This window comes from Acanthaster planci, linkage group LG11 (assembly GCF_054643075.1).
Source record: "Acanthaster planci isolate LZ-2023a linkage group LG11, COTS_SCS, whole genome shotgun sequence".
Classification (NCBI taxonomy): domain Eukaryota; kingdom Metazoa; phylum Echinodermata; class Asteroidea; order Valvatida; family Acanthasteridae; genus Acanthaster; species Acanthaster planci.
In genome coordinates this window covers 799,343-817,012 of record NC_141787.1, presented here as the reverse complement: position 1 = coordinate 817,012, position 17,670 = coordinate 799,343, and the positions used below count along the sequence as shown (strand labels likewise).

The 17,670-nt window shown below is 40.3% G+C and overlaps 2 protein-coding genes across 2 annotated transcripts; both read right to left on the bottom strand.

Moving 5' to 3' along the window:
- Nucleotides 1–451: 451 nt before the first annotated feature.
- Nucleotides 452–8,766, bottom strand: LOC147797239 (phosphatidylserine lipase ABHD16A-like). Its single transcript, XM_087143678.1, has 17 exons — nucleotides 8,654–8,766; nucleotides 6,649–6,705; nucleotides 6,315–6,381; nucleotides 5,818–5,904; nucleotides 5,542–5,627; nucleotides 5,086–5,156; nucleotides 4,241–4,431; nucleotides 3,824–3,966; nucleotides 3,488–3,551; nucleotides 3,124–3,173; nucleotides 2,833–2,997; nucleotides 2,388–2,451; nucleotides 1,992–2,055; nucleotides 1,737–1,793; nucleotides 1,405–1,467; nucleotides 1,021–1,097; nucleotides 452–621 (listed from the first exon to the last, which is right to left on the bottom strand). Exons 1-17 carry the CDS (start codon nucleotides 8,720–8,722, stop codon nucleotides 467–469), a joined length of 1,530 nt encoding a protein of 509 aa, XP_086999804.1. The 5' UTR covers nucleotides 8,723–8,766; the 3' UTR covers nucleotides 452–466.
- An 848-nt stretch (nucleotides 8,767–9,614) lies between these two features.
- Nucleotides 9,615–17,035, bottom strand: LOC110978404 (sodium-dependent proline transporter-like; the record flags this gene model as incomplete). The annotated part of the gene is made up of 12 exons (XM_022233387.2): nucleotides 9,615–10,557; nucleotides 10,901–11,065; nucleotides 11,518–11,733; nucleotides 12,088–12,216; nucleotides 13,542–13,654; nucleotides 13,759–13,883; nucleotides 14,032–14,135; nucleotides 14,458–14,592; nucleotides 14,685–14,817; nucleotides 15,362–15,707; nucleotides 16,067–16,198; nucleotides 16,846–17,035. Coding segments are annotated over 12 exons (1,986 nt in total), but the record flags the coding sequence as incomplete, so codon positions are not given.
- Nucleotides 17,036–17,670: the final 635 nt, after the last annotated feature.

The window sequence follows — 17,670 nt, the reverse complement described above, 5'->3', positions numbered from 1 at the left end:
GCTTAAGTTGAAATTACATGCGACTCTATGAAACAGGCTGCGGCCACCACAATAGACTCGTTTATAATTTCTATCAACAGCCAAATAAGTCAGACACTGCCTAAGCACAAAGAAACTGCTAATCAATATCTGGTTACCAGCCAAAATGCCATGCAATGTATACTTCCGTGGTTGGTTCCAAATTAATTTCTACAAGCAATAACTTCCACAGAGCGGATTAGCCAAGAGCCAAGATAGGCCTGTCTCAAAGCCTGACATGAGGGTAAATCAAGTCGTAAAGTGCTCAAGGTATTTTAATCCTTGTAATCTAAAACTTTTAAATCTGATCAGAGCTTTTGCAGGTCAGATCTGCGAGGTCAGCTAAGAGAGTATACCTGTGGTGCCATCAAGTTGCAAGAAATCTCTTTTCTGAATCTGTGTGGCTCTGGGAAGAGTCTGTAAAAATCTAAGTTTCAAAGAGTATGCTCTACATGGTTGTCAGGACTGGAACAATAAACATCAGGGCCAAATCTGGTTCCTCACCTATCAGCATGGGGAAACTGCTGGAGTGCCGCAATACATACTCCTGCATCACGTGCTGGCAAGCTGAGTCTTCAACCTCAAAGGTCTCATAGAAAGACACTGCAAGACAGTAACGTTGCAAAATGGTAGTACTATCAGTCTACCACAACCATTGGACAATTTGGTACGAGACAAGTCTATACAAAAGACACTGGGGACCGTATTTACAACGATGGATATTAGGAAAAAGAAAACAGGAAACCCTGGATAATCATGGAAAGTAATAAGCTTGAATTTTCTGTGTGTTCTGATCAGGCTGTAGTTGAGTCCATCACAAATCCCCTGAATTTATCACAGGTCATCCAGTCTTATTAAGCCAAGTCCCAAGCTTTAAATACGAACTGCGATAAACATTCCTTTGTCACTATTCAACCTGTTACTAGTGACTGGTCTTGTGCCTGGACCTGTAATGGACTCCACTCACAGCCCTGATTCTGATGCTAATGTATCTCAGCTTACATGCAGCCAGTTGGTCTGGTGCTCGTAGGTACTGCCAGAGTACCTCTACTGTGTCTTCATCCATCAGCTTGGGATATCTGTATACAAAAGTAACAAATATGTGATTAAGTGATGAAACCAGAAGTCACTTCATTCCGAAGACAATTTGTTAAGAACCCTCCTGAATCCTGCAAAATCCTCCACTGTGCAGGAAACCAATAACACATACTTGGCACTTTCAGAGGACTATCAAATTCCACGTAAAGTGAGTAAACCTGGATTGACCCTCCCTCAATCTTGCAATATCCTCTTGAGCCTCCTGATTGATTTTGTAGGATCTAGGAGGGTTAGGACTGAGAGTCATAGTCTGTAGGATGTTAATTCTGGTAACTCAAATATACACACCTGTTCTGCATGATTTTCAGCAGCAAATTGTTAGCTCTATTTGTAGCAATGTCAGGAGTCAAACTGTGTGGTAAAAACAGGAAAAAAGAAAGCTCATTTCATTACGTTGTTTGGAAGAGGAAAACTTCCACCCCTACCACTGAAGTCATGCGTACTGAACATAAAACAGAATACTACCAGGGTAAAATCACCATCAATAGAACAGTTATCTGTAGTTTGTGAGACAGTTGGTCAACTGGCTCATATAACTATATCTGTCCTGGGCCACTTCACTCAGCTCAAATACTAAAACTATCGTTGAAATAGCGTCCAAACTTGAAAGGATTACTTACGATGTAGTGATGACTTCATCCCTCGATCGACGTATCAATCGAATAGGTCCTGGATATCTGCACAGGACACAAAGACCCCAACAATCAGAAACGCTATCGACTTATCTCTACAGACGCAGGTTGAAGTGTTCCCAAGAGGTAAAAAAGCAACTGATTCCATTGGAAAATTAAGTCCCTTCACTTTGCATGCCACTGTTCCAATGCATTCACCTCACATTGGAAATTGGAACATTCCCAACAAAATGACAAACTTACTTGCAAAGATGTTCAGCTACATTCAGATTCATGTATGTGCTTAAGGAGTGGACCACCAAACCACCTGCAAATGGTAAAGAATCCAAACACCGGTGATGCAACTGGAAGATTTTAATACAGTGATCAAACGTGAATACAATGGGTCTTAAAGCTGGTGCTCCAATCAAAATGCAAGAACGGAAATATTTCATACAATATGGGAGTTTCACAGTAGTGCGCTTCCTAGAGTTTGCAACGCACTGGCTAATCATAATGCGCGAAATCCGTCAACCCAATGCGCATTTGGAAAGGGTCGATAGATTTCATGCATTATGATTGGCCAACACATTGCAAACTCTTGGAGGTGCACTATTGCAAATTGCCTGTATTGTCAATGCATTCAATGGTATCACTTACTCATGAATTCAGGCATCTTGGATACAGCTAGAGGCACTATGTCATCAAATGTTGCATCTAGGACCTACAAACCAAACCGTAGTCACAAAGCAATACCAGTCAGGTACTTCAGTGTTTGTTTAATAGGAACAGGTAAGCAGGCAGACCTAATGCTAGGAGCAAACTCTAACAAAACATCAAAATAGCCAATTCTTTTGGAAATAGCCTATGAATTCCCATAACAATAGGATACAACTTGATTTTTCCATGGCCCGGCCATACACTTTTCACGATAAATCCCTGACTGCTTTCACACTCAACAAATCATTTTTCAATAACCTTAACTTTTTCAGGACAAAAATGTCCTTGTTTGGTCATTTTCAATTGGTCAGAAAAGAACTACCCAATCACATTAATTTTGTCAATAGCGAAAAAAAAATATCAAGGATTGAATCAGATTACTTACCACACCTCCTATATCAGGATATTCTTTGGCTGCAATACTAGCGGAATAGCCGCCTATTGACCAGGCAAATAGAACAATATCTTTCAGCTCAAAACCTAGACGATGGATAGCATACTGAACGACTACATCAACTGCATTGGCTTCATTTTCAGGAAATGGCTTGCCCTGGTGCCAGAAAAACATGGAGAATGTTTAATATGAGACTGCGTCTGAGAGAATACTAGGTGCCTATTGACCAGGTAAATAGTTCATCTTGAATCAATAAATTATGAATGCTGGCAAAATACTTACAGTGCTGCCACCAAAACCTGGATGATTCCAGCCCAACACTGAGTACTTCGCTGTGAAAGGAAATATAAATGGATTTGAGACATGATGACGGAACTATGGAGGGCTCCATCATGGAAAATATCAACAGGAGGAAGGCAATAGCCTAACACAAGGGGCTGTGGATGTACAAACAGTCTGTGGGGTATAGTTTCCAGATGAAGTATAAATCCCCATTGGTAGTAAAATCAAATCACTATTCAAGCACAATACAAAAGTTTGGATTCCTGTGAGATGTGTGTTTCCCTATGTATCAAGATGTCCAGACACGGGTGGACTAGGGAGTGGACGGGTGGGGTCAACAATTGGGGGGGGATTGACAGTTTACCTTCTGTTGGTGTCTCCATGCAGCCTACTTCATAGTACCCACCATTTCCTTCACAGCATATGACCTGTCACAAAAAAAGATCGCAAGAATTTTTCAATCATTGTATTGTATTCTCATTTTCCATTTACTCTTCTGCACTTGGTGTTTCAATCTCTGGAGAACTGACAAAATGTGACCTTTTATTCCAGCCCATTCAAAAATTTGTTACAAATTAATCTGTCAAATGCACTGATAAAGCAGCTATCAAATTTTAAGCAAATTACAGCAAATCTTTACATTGCAAAACTGGACATTTGTTAAATTATCCTGTGCAATGTCAATGTACCAGCTGCATACCAGTTTGTTGCCGTGAAATGACTCCTTAGATCTCTTATCGATGACTACTATATCAATCTCATTGCCATCTCTTGCGATGAGTTTGGATCGCACAGCGCCTTTGTTTTCAATCAGTTTGGCTCTTCCCTCAACTAAATTTGGCCCTGTGAACAATAAGCAAGGTTATCACACATCGTCAGCACCTTCATACCAAAATTCAGGCATACTAAAGTACGTGTACTGTCCTGAAGTTTTTCATACTAAAGTCTAGAGAAAGGTACCAAAACCCCAAACTAAATACAATGTCAATTGAAACCCTATATTACCATGGTTGAATCAAATTTCATATAATCATTTCGTATTTCTAGATTACTGCCCCTTATTTCTTTGAATGAGGCTCCGCCCCCTGATTACACCCTCTAGTGTGTCCATACTTACATACTAGAGTGTTGAGTAACGGAGTGTGTCCAGGATACACCAGCATTCTTCCCACAGTGTGGATGACGGTATAACTGAGGAACTGCAGAGGTAGATCAGCAAGACGAGACAACAGGCTTCCAGATGAAGCAGTGTGGGTCTGACTTGGTGATTCTACGCTGGCAACTGAAGACTTGATCTTGCTAGTGTCACTGCATTAAGAATATCCGGCTAGATGGTTTACCACTTTGGTGATTCCACTGAACACATCAAGAATCCACAATTTATGAGCAGACACCTGATCTCTTAGAAGACTAAATAACTTTCAAATCAAGCTTTACACTTCAGGTATAATTTTTATTTTTGCTGGTCACTGGAAAATATTAATAACCTCAACGTGGAATGCATTAAATGATGCAAAAACTGACCGGGATAGACTCTAAATGGAGTGAGTTGGATGGTGCATCAGATGATGGGGATGGGGGGGGGGTGCTGATTTGCCTGTTAGAGGATGGATTTTTGGCCATTCTTAGAGCACCCAGCAGCTCATCTGTGATTATAGTGGGTATTTGTAGATCTACATGTATGCTCACAAACTGGGTATGTTTGGCAATTGAATAAAGTGTCTTAGAAGTTACAAAATTCTCATGAATAACCAATGTTTTACATGCGTATTCCCTGTTACACAAAAACTGTCTGTAACGAATGGTTGTCTTTGGCTACAGCTATGCGATAGAACATCAATGACATACATCCAAGCTATCATGTGCTGTAGAATATTCAAAACAAACACAGGTTACACTGCTTACACTTGCCACAGCCATAAGCACTTGGAAAAAGCAAAGATGAAAGCATTACCGTCTTACCTACTGACATCATTCCATCTGAAGTCTGGTGGCCAATGGCTGAATTCAAAGTCGTAAAACTGGAGTTTGTTCTGTAAAGAGGGGAAAAGTTGTTGACTGTGTAACAGATGTGGTGCATGTATTTCATAGTTCTCAAACAACTGGAAAAAAATTAAGAATTAAAATTAAGTTAATTGTATATTCTCAGTGAAATAACAGACATGATATAACAGATATGCATGTTTCTGAATTTTGCGACCAATGTTGGGCCCAGACTTGTTACTTAAACTGAAAAAAGTTCTAAGAGAGTAACTGACAATGTAAAAATCACACAGGTAACAGTTCTGAAAAACCAAACATTTCTTGGCCACAGCAATCAGTGTCCCCAAGCAGGATATTCTACCACAATCTAGATATACTTTCATATAATCTCCTGTAGTTTGAACCAGTCACATTTCAACATTACAGACATCTAACCTTTAGTTCTGAACTGTTGCTTGCTTTAGCACTTTCTAGCAATGCAAGAAAGGAACAGTACTCTTCATTCGTGTACCGGCCAATTCCTGAAACCAAAAGATAAACATCAACTTTTTATCAATTGTAACAATTTTTTTTTTCAAAATCACTGTGCATTCAAAAAAAATCATTAAATCATACTTTGGTTGAGCGAAGACAAGTGATTGGAGCCCATTTAAACCCTTGAGTGAAGGAATACTGTACTTGTTTTAACAACTGTGATTCACTGAGACTCACCACGAATGCACATAGCAAAGGCAAGCATAGGCAGAGCCGTGCCCACGATCTTCCCAATACTGATCAGACCTTCATAGGTGAAATAATCTGCAAAAACAGTTGGAAGATATCAAGAACTAATAACATTTCCCCACAAAATACTGCATCCCATAGCCCTTGAAGTTTCTGTCAGCCAAAAAATAACCTTAAGTTCCTGAATGGGTACATTTCCTTTATCAGAACCACACATACAGACAAGATATTTTTGCATGGTGTTACCACAAACCTTTTCCTGAACTTGCCACAATCACCATGAAAAGCTTCAAAGTTTCAACACTTTCTTACTGTCAAGCACTGTTTCTATAGGAAACTATCTAAAACTTCAGAAATTCTCCACTATGAATCAAAACCAACAGCAAATTAGTTTACTGGTTGGGCTACAATTCTTTAAAATCTTCACACTAAACTGCATAATGACTTTGAAGGATTCTTAGCTTACATTTGTACTTTATACTTACTTTTGCGATACAAGTAAGCCAGTAAGAATGGAGACGTGTAGTAAGAAAATGACCAGCAAAATGTGATCTGTAAAGAGAAACAAGTTGACTTGACCAGACCAGAATAATCCTATTTCACATCTACAGACAGCAGACAAAGCTTGACTTTGGAAACATCTCCATACACGCACATCACCAAGTTTCCCTGCAATGGTAAGTCAGCTATCAGAAAAAAAATAACCATAATAATAATGTTCATGTATGGAACTCTTTTCTGTTTTTTTTCTCTCAAACTCATCAAGAAATTTATTATTCTTTGTTAAAAACAGAAATTTGACAAGACAAATCTACTTACAATTTTGACCACATTGTTGCCTTGACGTTCCAAAATGTTAGGCTGGTACTCATGTCCCTGCAAGTACAGAAGTAAGCATGTCATGTACATGTATGTAAAACGTTGATGACCTCATCAACAATCTTTGATCCACTTTCCTGTTTTTAAGATGAGTGATCCATTGACCCTGATGGGATGCATCGTGACATTGGACTAGTCGGCGTGCCTATTACATACGTTCGGAGGACTGGGACGAGAACCGGTCTTTCATGTCATAAACGGCGATCAAATTGTTTTGTGAAGAGAGCAGAATTGTGAGTAAAAGCTCTGTATTTTCCCTAAAGTAGCTTGTAAAGGGTCCAAAAACAATCACAAATGCAATTTTAAAGAGATATATGTATGATTTAGTTTTTACAGCTTTTGGGGGGAACATTTGATTGAGAAAGTACAGTTTCAACAAGAAACAGATACATAAAGGAGGGGTGCATTTAAAACCCCACAGCATTACAAACCCATTAAGACCCAACTTCAAGTTCCCTGTGCACAACTGGTGAAAAGAATTTATTTCCTACTTCCAGAACTGTAAGGTTTATACAATCCTCACAGATAGCTACAATATGTACAAACTCCCATAAATACATTTTGGCTGTTTTGATTGTGCCAACTTACTCTTTCAGTCCATGTTGGCACAATTGGAACTGCAAAAATGAGTTCATGGCATAATATGGAAGTTTATACATAGGAATCTGGGTCATCTCGTACCCGGGACAACTCGTACCCAGGTCAACTCATGCCCCAGTCAACTCGTACCCCAGTCAACTCGTGCCTGAGTCAGTTCATGCCTGAGTCAATTCGTACACGAGTCAATTCATACCCTTGCATGTATTACTGTCATCAGTGGATAACCCTACCAATGGCTCCTTTGCTTGCCAAGACTGAACTTTTTAACTAATTTTAATTTATTAATTATGTTATGCAGTCCTCTCCTTCACTTTAGAAAAAATCCTTGTAAGTTGGGCCACTAAGTGAACCACATCTTGTCGCGCGCCCAGAGCGCTAGCGCTGCACTGGCGCGGCCCGCCTGGTTTTCAGTTTTCCTTCCGGAGTTGCCTTTGATCGAGCTCAAGTCCTACTCTGATCTGTATCCAGTCAAAAATGTTTGCACGGCGCCATTTATGATATCATTGGCCTAATATGGAATGTAAGGGCGTGGCTGCCGGAGATTGGCAAACATACATGTAATGCTAAGTTTGAATATACATAAGCACAACTGGATGTAGTGAGAATTTAGAATTGTTGTGCAGCAAAAATGCCATATGTTGCGTGTTCTTGGTTGATTATTAGTGAAATCTCACCACGTGCTTTTTACAACCATCGGATGATGTGGCGCAATCGTAAGTTTATAGCACAAGTGCCGAGCATCGGAGCGGCATAACTCTTTGCTTGCTTTTTTTATCACGTTTTCTTGCATGCATCCCATGCACTAACAATATAATTAAAGCAAACATTTGAACCGACCAGTTTCGGCAATTGATATTTGATGATTTTTGGTTTGGTTTGGCAGTTCGGCTGCAGCGCTATTCTAACGTATGGAGTACGAGTGGTCCAGGGTATGAGATGACGTGGGTACGAGTTGACTTGGGCGAGAGTTTGGGGGTACAAGTTGACCTGGGTACGAGTTGTCCTGGGTATGAGTTGTATAAACCTGTTCTGGAACTTGGAAGTAGGCTAGGCTAGCTATTTCCTACCATGCCTGCAATGCACTGTGAAAAATGGCCCTTCTCTGGCAACCTCTCGGTATGATAATGCACTGTATTCAAAATTTTCCGTATTCTGTGAATCCAATTGGAAATTAACGTTACTCCTATTCCTAAATCATCAATCATGATCATTCTTCATCTTGGGAGACTGAGTCCGGAAATTGGGCAACAACGATAACATTCGAAATACACGGCATCGTGACTTCAATGCAGTCTGTAAATGATCAATATTGTCCAATTAAGTCCCTTTATGGTATTTGTCTTACCACAATGCCTTGCTGACTGTGAATTCTGTAAAGTTGAGGCCCAAAAATACAACGGCGAAGAGACGCCATTTCCCCAACCAAAGCGCCACAAAATTTCGAATAGCGCCACCACGTTGTTGTCAGTGAGTTATGATTTTTGAACATCAAGCGCGTAAAGGATTATGTACATGTGATGCTATACGGGTCACAAGGGACACGTAATTCAAACACAATTGTGTCATTCACTTCATCAGAAGTCGTAGAAGGAAGTGTTTTCAAAAACAAAAAAAGAAGACAAAATAGGCCAATGATTTTCTTAAAACATAACGATGACTCTACAAAAATTGCTTTGAAAGTAAGAAGGTTGTCCTGATAGCAGTCAGCCATTACATCGTATTTGATAATAGAATAAGTAGAATTAAATGCAATAAAATGTCACAAGTGGGTCTGTCAAAGTCCGCATATCGAAAGCGAACGTTCAATGCTGCTTATGATTTCCATTCATTTATTTCATAAGCATGTTTTACTTGGTATAAAATAACCGAGCTTGCCAGACAGGGAATGTGCGCATAAATGTACCTTGTCGGGAGAGGTACCACACAGTTGTCCTTGTGGGTGTTACCATAAGGGCACCCTTATTAAATTCTATGGTTCACATTTCTTTTACCACTTGAGATAAGGTCGGTCGGTCGAAAAAAAAATCCTTAAAAAAAATATTCCAGGTTGCTGGTGTAGGGCTATGCAAGAACCTCAGTGAGCCACGGAAAGGTGCGGTATACCGAATGTTCACGCGAGCGCCGACCGTCGCTGTTGGTCGTTTGCGAAATCGTATGTTTTCAGGGCTTTTGTTTTCAGGTCATGCTGGCCAATTTTTTCCCCTTCAGTTTTTTTTTGGGGGGGGTTAGGTCTTTTAGCAGGGTTGGCGGGGAAAAAAGCCTTTTTTCCGTGATTGGGAGCCCAAAATAGGGTCGGTCGAATAGAATAGAATATAAAAAGGGTGCCCTAATGGTGGGAAATCGTTACGGTGAGAATGATTTCCAACTGAAGCCGCCCCGATAATAATGAGTCAAACTTTTTCAGGGAGATGACCAGTCTGTCCAATTTTATTAACTACAGGTAATATCAATATGTATTTGATTTCTGGTAAATCTTTTCCAGTTTACTTATATGTATTAGTTACACATACACCCCGCGCACCAAATGATAATGAAGGTTTGTAATTAGACATAATTGAATTTACATCATATGTTATCGCCCAGTCACCAAAGCAAACTTCTTACAAGTTATTCAGTTAACACAATAAAAGTAGAATACATGGAGGAATTTGTTATAACGGACAGAATCACATTTTCAGAACCGCTATCTGGCCATCAAAATACATAACAGTCAAAATCTTTACATAATACACGTACTCTTTGTATATGCCCGCTTACCATTTCAGGAAATAAAAGTGCTAGTTCTACGGTATAAACTCACCGCCGTGAATTGACACAGTGATAATAAATGCCAAATGTACGGACAGTAATTCCTTATGAAATACCATTTCCCTTTTGTATACCCGAGTAGAGAAACCTTTCCGATAGCTCATCCAGACGAACGTTTTCCAAAACTAATTATAAATCAAATCAATTCAAGCTACCTTGCCGAGCACCATTTTGTCTTAAAGCAGTCACCTTAACGTAAAACAGCTCTAGAAACCACGGTTTGACCATAGATAATTCTTGTCACTAGTTTTCCTGAACGTCTGGCAAACTGCTGTACCTCACAGTCATCTGATGATTGTCTTCATGTTCCTCTTTCCTATCTGGATACAGCTTGCCTCCCATGGTGGTTCCAAAGCGCATGTGTACCTCCCAAGCATGAAGGCGATTCTGAGGAAGGGCAGGACCCCAGCTGTCACGTGGTCTCACCAGCAGTCGAAGGCGCTGCGGAAATCCAGGGCATAGACACGGGTTGTATACGGCATTGTAGCTTACGGCGATTTAGTGTGAGGATACATAGAAGTCTACAAATTTATTCAACTTATTCATTATAGTGCCCCATTCAAACAAAGTGGTCATTGGTATGAATTGTCTTTAAGAATTATGGACTAAAATGTCTGAACATTAATTCGATATGATATTCGAAATTTGGATATATGAAATTTTGCACAGCCTTACATCACAGAGTGAAACACAGATTTTGGTATGCGTACAGTGGAAAATCGGATACGTGAAGATGGTTATGAGGAGCAGAATGATTCGGTTCTAAGAACTTGAGCCTGTGTACCTGCTTGAGTGTTCCCTTTTCCACCATTATGGCATAAACCCACCACAGTGGAATCCATATTAGAACCACAACGAAGATAGTCCAGCCAATACCCGAAGACCACGGTGGAAGAGGTCCGTTGTATTCCGGTTCGGTGCGAGCGATATATTCAAATATCACCACTACCTGTGAATTACCGTGACCAAGGCCGAGATATCATGAGTTAAAGATGTCTTGGTGGGTTCGATTTGGAAGTCGCCAACTGCAAATATTTAAGACTGATTTATTAAAAAAAAATCAGGAAGTTTTGGTTGATAAAACCGAATTGGACTATGAAATATCATGTGGGGTTTGTGTTGTTCTTATTCATAAACTATATAGGACTTGTCTATTTCACATGGATCCGAACCTCGATCAGTGCATTGTTTGTTGACTGGCACCAGTGCCCACCTTATGGATGCAGCGAACCAACGTTGGAATTACTGATTGAGATACAGATGTGAAACAAACAAGAAACAAAAAGCTTTGCATTTTCGTTGGTACCGGTAATCGCTTTTGATGTCACAACGTACGTAACAATGATTTGTACTATAAAATTACTTTTAAACGATTTTTTGGTCACTGTTAACAATACTCACCAGCAACAGCACCGGCAGAATCACAGCCCAAGCAACTGGATAGAATTTAAACAATGGACAATCCACTACCTTGTCGCCAATCATGGAACGGATGTCATTCAACAGCCGTCGGATACCATAGAGCCAACTTACGGCCAGACATTCACCAACCACGAAGACTATGAGAGCAATAGAAGGCGTGTATGCGTTGACGAACGCAAGCCAGTATGGTCCCGCCTGTACAAGGTGAAATATTTATAAACATGTTTCACATCGGCATTCACCTTAGATGTCTCAGCTTTAACTTTTTTGAATTATGGTGGATCATTTTTGCTATGATCGAGCAGCAGCGCCTGTAAAAGATGGCTTTTTATATGGAATACCGGATCTTCTTGGAAAAAACCCAGTAAGGATGAAACAAATTCGTACTTATTTCGCTATTTTATTATATTAACAAACATCCAAAAACCAATGACTTCACCCTCCAAGTTCTGATGGTCTAGTTGGTACCCTCAGTGGGTTGTACGTACTTGTGGCAAAATTTCCCGCCAATTAATTACTCAATCACCCGTTTGTTAAACTTTCACTCACATTTGTCACAAATATCAGCCCAAGGAGAAACATGCCCAGACACCAGCATAGCAAAAAGGCCCATCGATGGCGACGAAGAACAGAAAATTCATCCACCAAACCAGTCACACTTTGTTCGATGATAACGAACTGGAAGAAAATATTAAAAAAGCTGCAAATGGCCGAGTCTAGTTTCTGGACCTTGTCAGTTCCCCTGTAAAAGGTGGATCTTCAGTACCTGTACAGTTCCAAAGTTTGGATGATGTCATCTCAGATGAATTCAGTTTACTTTCTTGGATAGGTGCCAAAGCACGGGCGTCGCTAGACCATTTTGGATGGGGGTGCCACATGAAATTTGCCGACGGACCGTCACACAAAACGAGTGCACTGTATCCCCCTTCCTTTCATCTTCATTCTCCGTTCTTTTTTTTAATTTTATTTTAAAAACTAACCGATAGCAATGGGAAGTGTGACCCCCGACACCCCCCCAGCGACGCCCGTATGCCGAAGGCTGCAGCAAAATATGTTGTCTTTTATCGACACTATCTTAAAGGGTCCATGAAGACCTCCGTGGACAAACTGTTAATTTTTTGAAATATTCACTACTATGCCATAACACGATAGGGGATGTAAAAATGGAATATAATTCCCTTTGTTGTGGTTAATTTTACTGACCCCTCAAATAAATGTTTTAATCCTGTCATATGATGGCGTTATGTGTGACGTACATTTGAGAACCCGGGAATCCTTTTGTAGATGTACGTCTGGAACTAAGAACACGGACATTAGACACGTACAATTTACGTGCCCGCGGAATGTTCATCCACGTATACGATATCGGCACACACGGTAAAGCAGGTGCACACGACTCTACCACAAGTATTATTGAGTGGAATAGCATGGAGGCATTTCATACCATTGTCGTTCACATTTCATGAAAGCTCCTCTTCGTCTTTGTTCTTCACGGGCTTTCTTTGATTTCCCAGAAACTATAGGCCTGGTGTCTGACATCAGCAATCGTATGAATTTAATCCGAAACGAGGTGTGAACGTTTAGAAGAAAACAAGGTGGCTAGAAGTGAAAACTACGCAGTCTGGAGCCGGCTGCCGATTCTGATCATCTGGCCCTGGTCAGCCTGACTTTCGATGTCTAAATTCGTCGAAATCGCACTGGACAAGTGAAGCGGCGCGACGATGTCTTCTCAAACGTACGTCACAGATATGCAAATTTTTTTGTGTTGATGAGATACCTCTCGAGGGCGGGCCCATTTCCCAGAACGTTTAAAATCCCAATTCCCATTTATGTTTGGGTATCGTTTGAAAATGTACAATTTTTAATAATAACTAATAAAAAACACTTCTATGGACCCTTTAAGGCCAAAAGGCGGTTGATCCATTCATTCCTGTAGTGTGGAACTGACGCCCGTTTAATTCCACTGACTCTATACGCACATGCAAATTCACGCATTGTCTTACCTGTGTGTCCAGACCAAGGATAAAAAGCATGAAGAAGAACAATGCAGACCAAAATGGAGCCCCAGGCATGCGGCTTACAGCGTCAGGATAAGCCACAAACGCGAGTCCGTAACCTGACAAAGAAAAGTCACAAGAAACAGGGAAGTAGACCGAATTACGGTTTTAAAATTTTACGGCTCTTTTCATTTTCTCTGTATATGTCGAGATATATATTTACCCTGCGAGACTACATCTCTGACGTTTTTGCCTTGTGCGTGTGCCATATAGCCAAGAATAGAAAAGATTACGATCCCAGCAAAGAAACTGGTTGCAGAGTTGACCAGAGGTACAACCAAACCATCTCTGAAAAAAAAAATGTCAAGTAGAAATTACAGCCATGAAGTGTCTACTAAAATGTCAGACGTTGGTATTTCTTTATAACTTTCTATATAGATTCTATAATTAGATAAAAATATACGTCAAAATAAAGCATTTTCACTGATGCACTAACATGAGGCAATTATTGTGGAATGTGTTATAGGATCCTAGTGTCATAGTCCCAGATGAACCACTCCCGAGGGAGAAAAATATTTGACCAACTGCATCCAGCCAAACCTGTAACATGAAATAAATAAACAACTATTATGATGGGGGTGACATTTCAGGTTAAACACAGGCAACATCGTTTCAAAATGGTGTTAGAGTTTCAAGTACCGTGATTGTCATGACTGTTAAAGTTTGTTCATTATGCCCCAAGTAACAAAAAGGGATAGAAAATACAGCAACATGTGAAACTAGGCCGACTTTGCTGTACAATAATCGGTACCAGATTGTCACGAAGGGGTCTGATACATCTGGCTTCGCATTCATTTCCGGCTTGCAATAAAATGTATACAAAACTACTTCATCATACAGTTTAATTATTCGAAATACCTACCTTTGGTTTCATCAGGGTATCCCAGCGAGGAGTGACAAAGAACGCAACACCATTTTGATAACCAGGCAAGGTAACTCCACGAATGAGGAGAACGAACAAGCAGACATACGGAAAGATAGCAGTAAAATAAACAGCCTGAAAAAGAAAGTAAAATGTTCTCATCAAGTATTTGCAGTTACTCTGATACAAATGTGGCTTTTCAACTCACACATGTTCAATCCGTGTACCTTTCCGGATGATTTGATGCCTTTGGTGACGCAGAGAAATACCACTATCCAAGTAAAGAGCAAGCACAAAGCAAGTTGCCAGATCACGCCCCCAGTTATTTCCATAGACGCTGACTCCTGTAGCACAGCAAACCTCAAAGTCGAAAGAGAAAAACGTGATAACAAGTTACAATCCAGAAATTAACTTTGTCATTTCAAGGATTTTACTTTAAGGTTACCAACCATTTTTAAAGTTTATCTCTGTAATTCTCACCACTCTGTATTTGTTCACTGGAAAATTTCGTCCCCGATTTTCTTGTGTTTGAATTGTTGGTCAGTTTGTTTGTTTGATATTTTACAACCTGTAATTTGGTTTCAACTTTTACTATAACTTTACTCCTTCCCGTCTCTTACGTACCTCATACATGTCTTCTAAAACTATTATTTCGATAGACTAATCGGGCGAAGTGTTGAGGTGATGACGATTGCACTATTTACTTACCGGTCTTCCAAATAAAGCTTTAGCAAATTTTCCCAGTGTCAGATGAAATGAAGGTTTGAAATAACACTTTTTTGGCCCCAACTACTGCGGAATCTGTTTAAATTTAATATATTTAACCATTTATCCCAAATTATAAACGGCACTTTTTGAAAATTGGTTTTATGATTCAAAGTAATTTACTGTGTATCATCAATACCTCCAATATTCTTCACTGGCAGATCGGCGAAAACTACTGAAAGGGTCAGAGTAATTGGACATATCGTAGTCTCCATTTCTATACGACGTTACATTCAAACCTCCCAACTCCTCTTCCGTAAGAGCATCCAGCCTCTGGCATGTGTTGTTGAATGTAATTACACCGTCTGCGTCTAGACAGTCAGACACCAGACGACCGCAGAGGGCGGTATTCCACTCATGGCCACACCCCGTCCACGGTAGGGAGGATGTGAGCGAAGCGAAGAAGTAGAAGACTGAATATGTGATGACCACATTGTAATACGAGCCCACGATGAAGGAATAAATAGTCTGACTGAAACCTAGCCCTGAATGATTGAAAGAAAATTTGTGATATTGTCACAATGACCTCGGATACTGATTTATGCACCGTCGCGCAAAAAGCATAAAACAGTAGCTTGTAATAATCTGTTTAATAAATATCTAGGGCAAGCTGCCGTAAATTTCGTCATTGAGTCTGTCTTAAAAGGATAATTAAGCTTTTTTGAAGCTGGCTTAAAATGGGTTTTGTACGGGGTTTTAATTTTGTTCTTTCCTGTACTGTACTGCTTACTGCAATGGTTTTCGGAATACTAGCTACTGATAATTTTAAAATAAGATGAACACCGGTTTGGAAATTACAACCTTTTTACAGTCTTAACTGTAAACCAGCGAAGTTTCCAATTACCTTTCAGCAGAGGTACAGCTCTCCAAACTGAAATACAACCAACGCTGCTGTATTGCCCAAGCACCACATCAAGAAAGAATGTTGGCAGACCAGCCAGAAAAAGAGCGAGGAAATACGGTATCAGAAATGCACCTGTCAATTAAAACCGGTAACACTATTATTGATGAGTCGCAAACGGCTCTATTCATTCAGCAGTCAGAATTACGAACTATTACTTTGCTGGTATTAAGCCCGCGCGCTTTTTGTACAGAATACTGATTTCTGGCCATCTTTGTTAAAGATAATTCGGATCCTCAGATTCCAGTGAGACAATGACCAACACAAAGCGGGGGAGGGGGGTTCTCTCCGTCTCATATCTTGCTTCATCTGTTTCAACGGTCTAAACAACGGATGGTACACAGAATAGGCAGAGCACAAAAAAACCACCCGGCTAAGTCAGGCATGTTATTAACGCCTACATTTTACTGTGAATTCGTGCAGCCCATGCAGGTGTGAAGATAGATCGCGTGTCGGCTTTTCAATCAATTACGTCTGTCGCGGTACCGGGTGCGCTAAGTTTGTGTCTTCAAGGCTTGTAATGTGAAGAAAAGTGCTCATGTCAGGAATTAAGATTTCTTCAAGTCAAGTCTCAAAGTTTTATGTAGTCGAGTAACGTCTCTAGTCATTTTCTTTCCATGTAAAGTCTAAAGTCAAGAAAAAAAAACCGACTCGAATCTAGTCTGAGTCCAGCGAGTTAAAGCAACACTGCCAGACAGGCCTTCAGTGCCAAATTCACTTACCTCCACCGTTTTCAAAGCACAAATAGGGGAATCTCCACACATTCCCCAGGCCAACAGCCCAACCAAGGCACGCAAGAAAAAACTCTCGTTTGGAAGACCACGTTGGACGGGAGTCCATTCCTACCTCCATGCTGCCTCTCCCATATACGGTGCATTGAACTGAATAATAAACAATGTAGTCCCCATCTATGACCCATGATTAGCCTTGGTGACGTCCAGTAGTACAAATACACGTAGCGGTATGGGCGTAAGTACCTTTATGTTTATAATCATTGGCGGTACAAGTATCCCAAGTATTGCCATTGTGCAACTGAACGATTACCTTGTGGTCAGCTGACAAAAGGACACCGACTATTTTGAGAGAGCTAGCTAGGGGTGTTATACCTACCGCAGTCGCGTAACCAATTTCCGAAAGCGAAAATTTCCCATACCGGCAAAATATTCTGATACGGTTTTGTAGATTTTCGAAATTTCGCGTTAGTATCAGAAAATTTTGGCCAGTACAATTTGCAGATTTTCAAACATGCATCACAAATCAAAAGCAAAGGCAGTCCCTCAGTTTGTCTTTGCTCCTTTCTTTTACATCAATATTATTGATCTCTACCTTTATACAAGTTTGACGGGTGTGGATGTCAGCTCAACACCTATATAAATATAAGAGAAATCCAAATCTTTACGTGACGCTATATTCCACCGACAACGGTCACCTGCTGTAATAGATTATTATTGATACTGCAGGGATCAGCCAAGTACTTTTTTTATGTGAAACAGCAATTAAAGGCATCAGTTATGAGCTGTGGCAAAACTGCCGTACCATACACTCTA

Bases quoted from the DNA above. Each gene is read 5' to 3' on its own strand.
- LOC147797239 (XM_087143678.1), bottom strand. From the start codon at position 8,722: ATGGCGTCTCTTCGCCGTTGTATTTTTGGGCCTCAACTTTACAGAATT. The intron at 5,905-6,314 runs GTAAGTATAAAG...CTGTTTTTGCAG, and splicing joins GGCTTACTTGTATCGCAAAA to ATTATTTCACCTATGAAGGT. The intron at 622-1,020 runs GTAAGCTGAGAT...ACTGTCTTGCAG, and splicing joins ACCAGACCAACTGGCTGCAT to TGTCTTTCTATGAGACCTTT.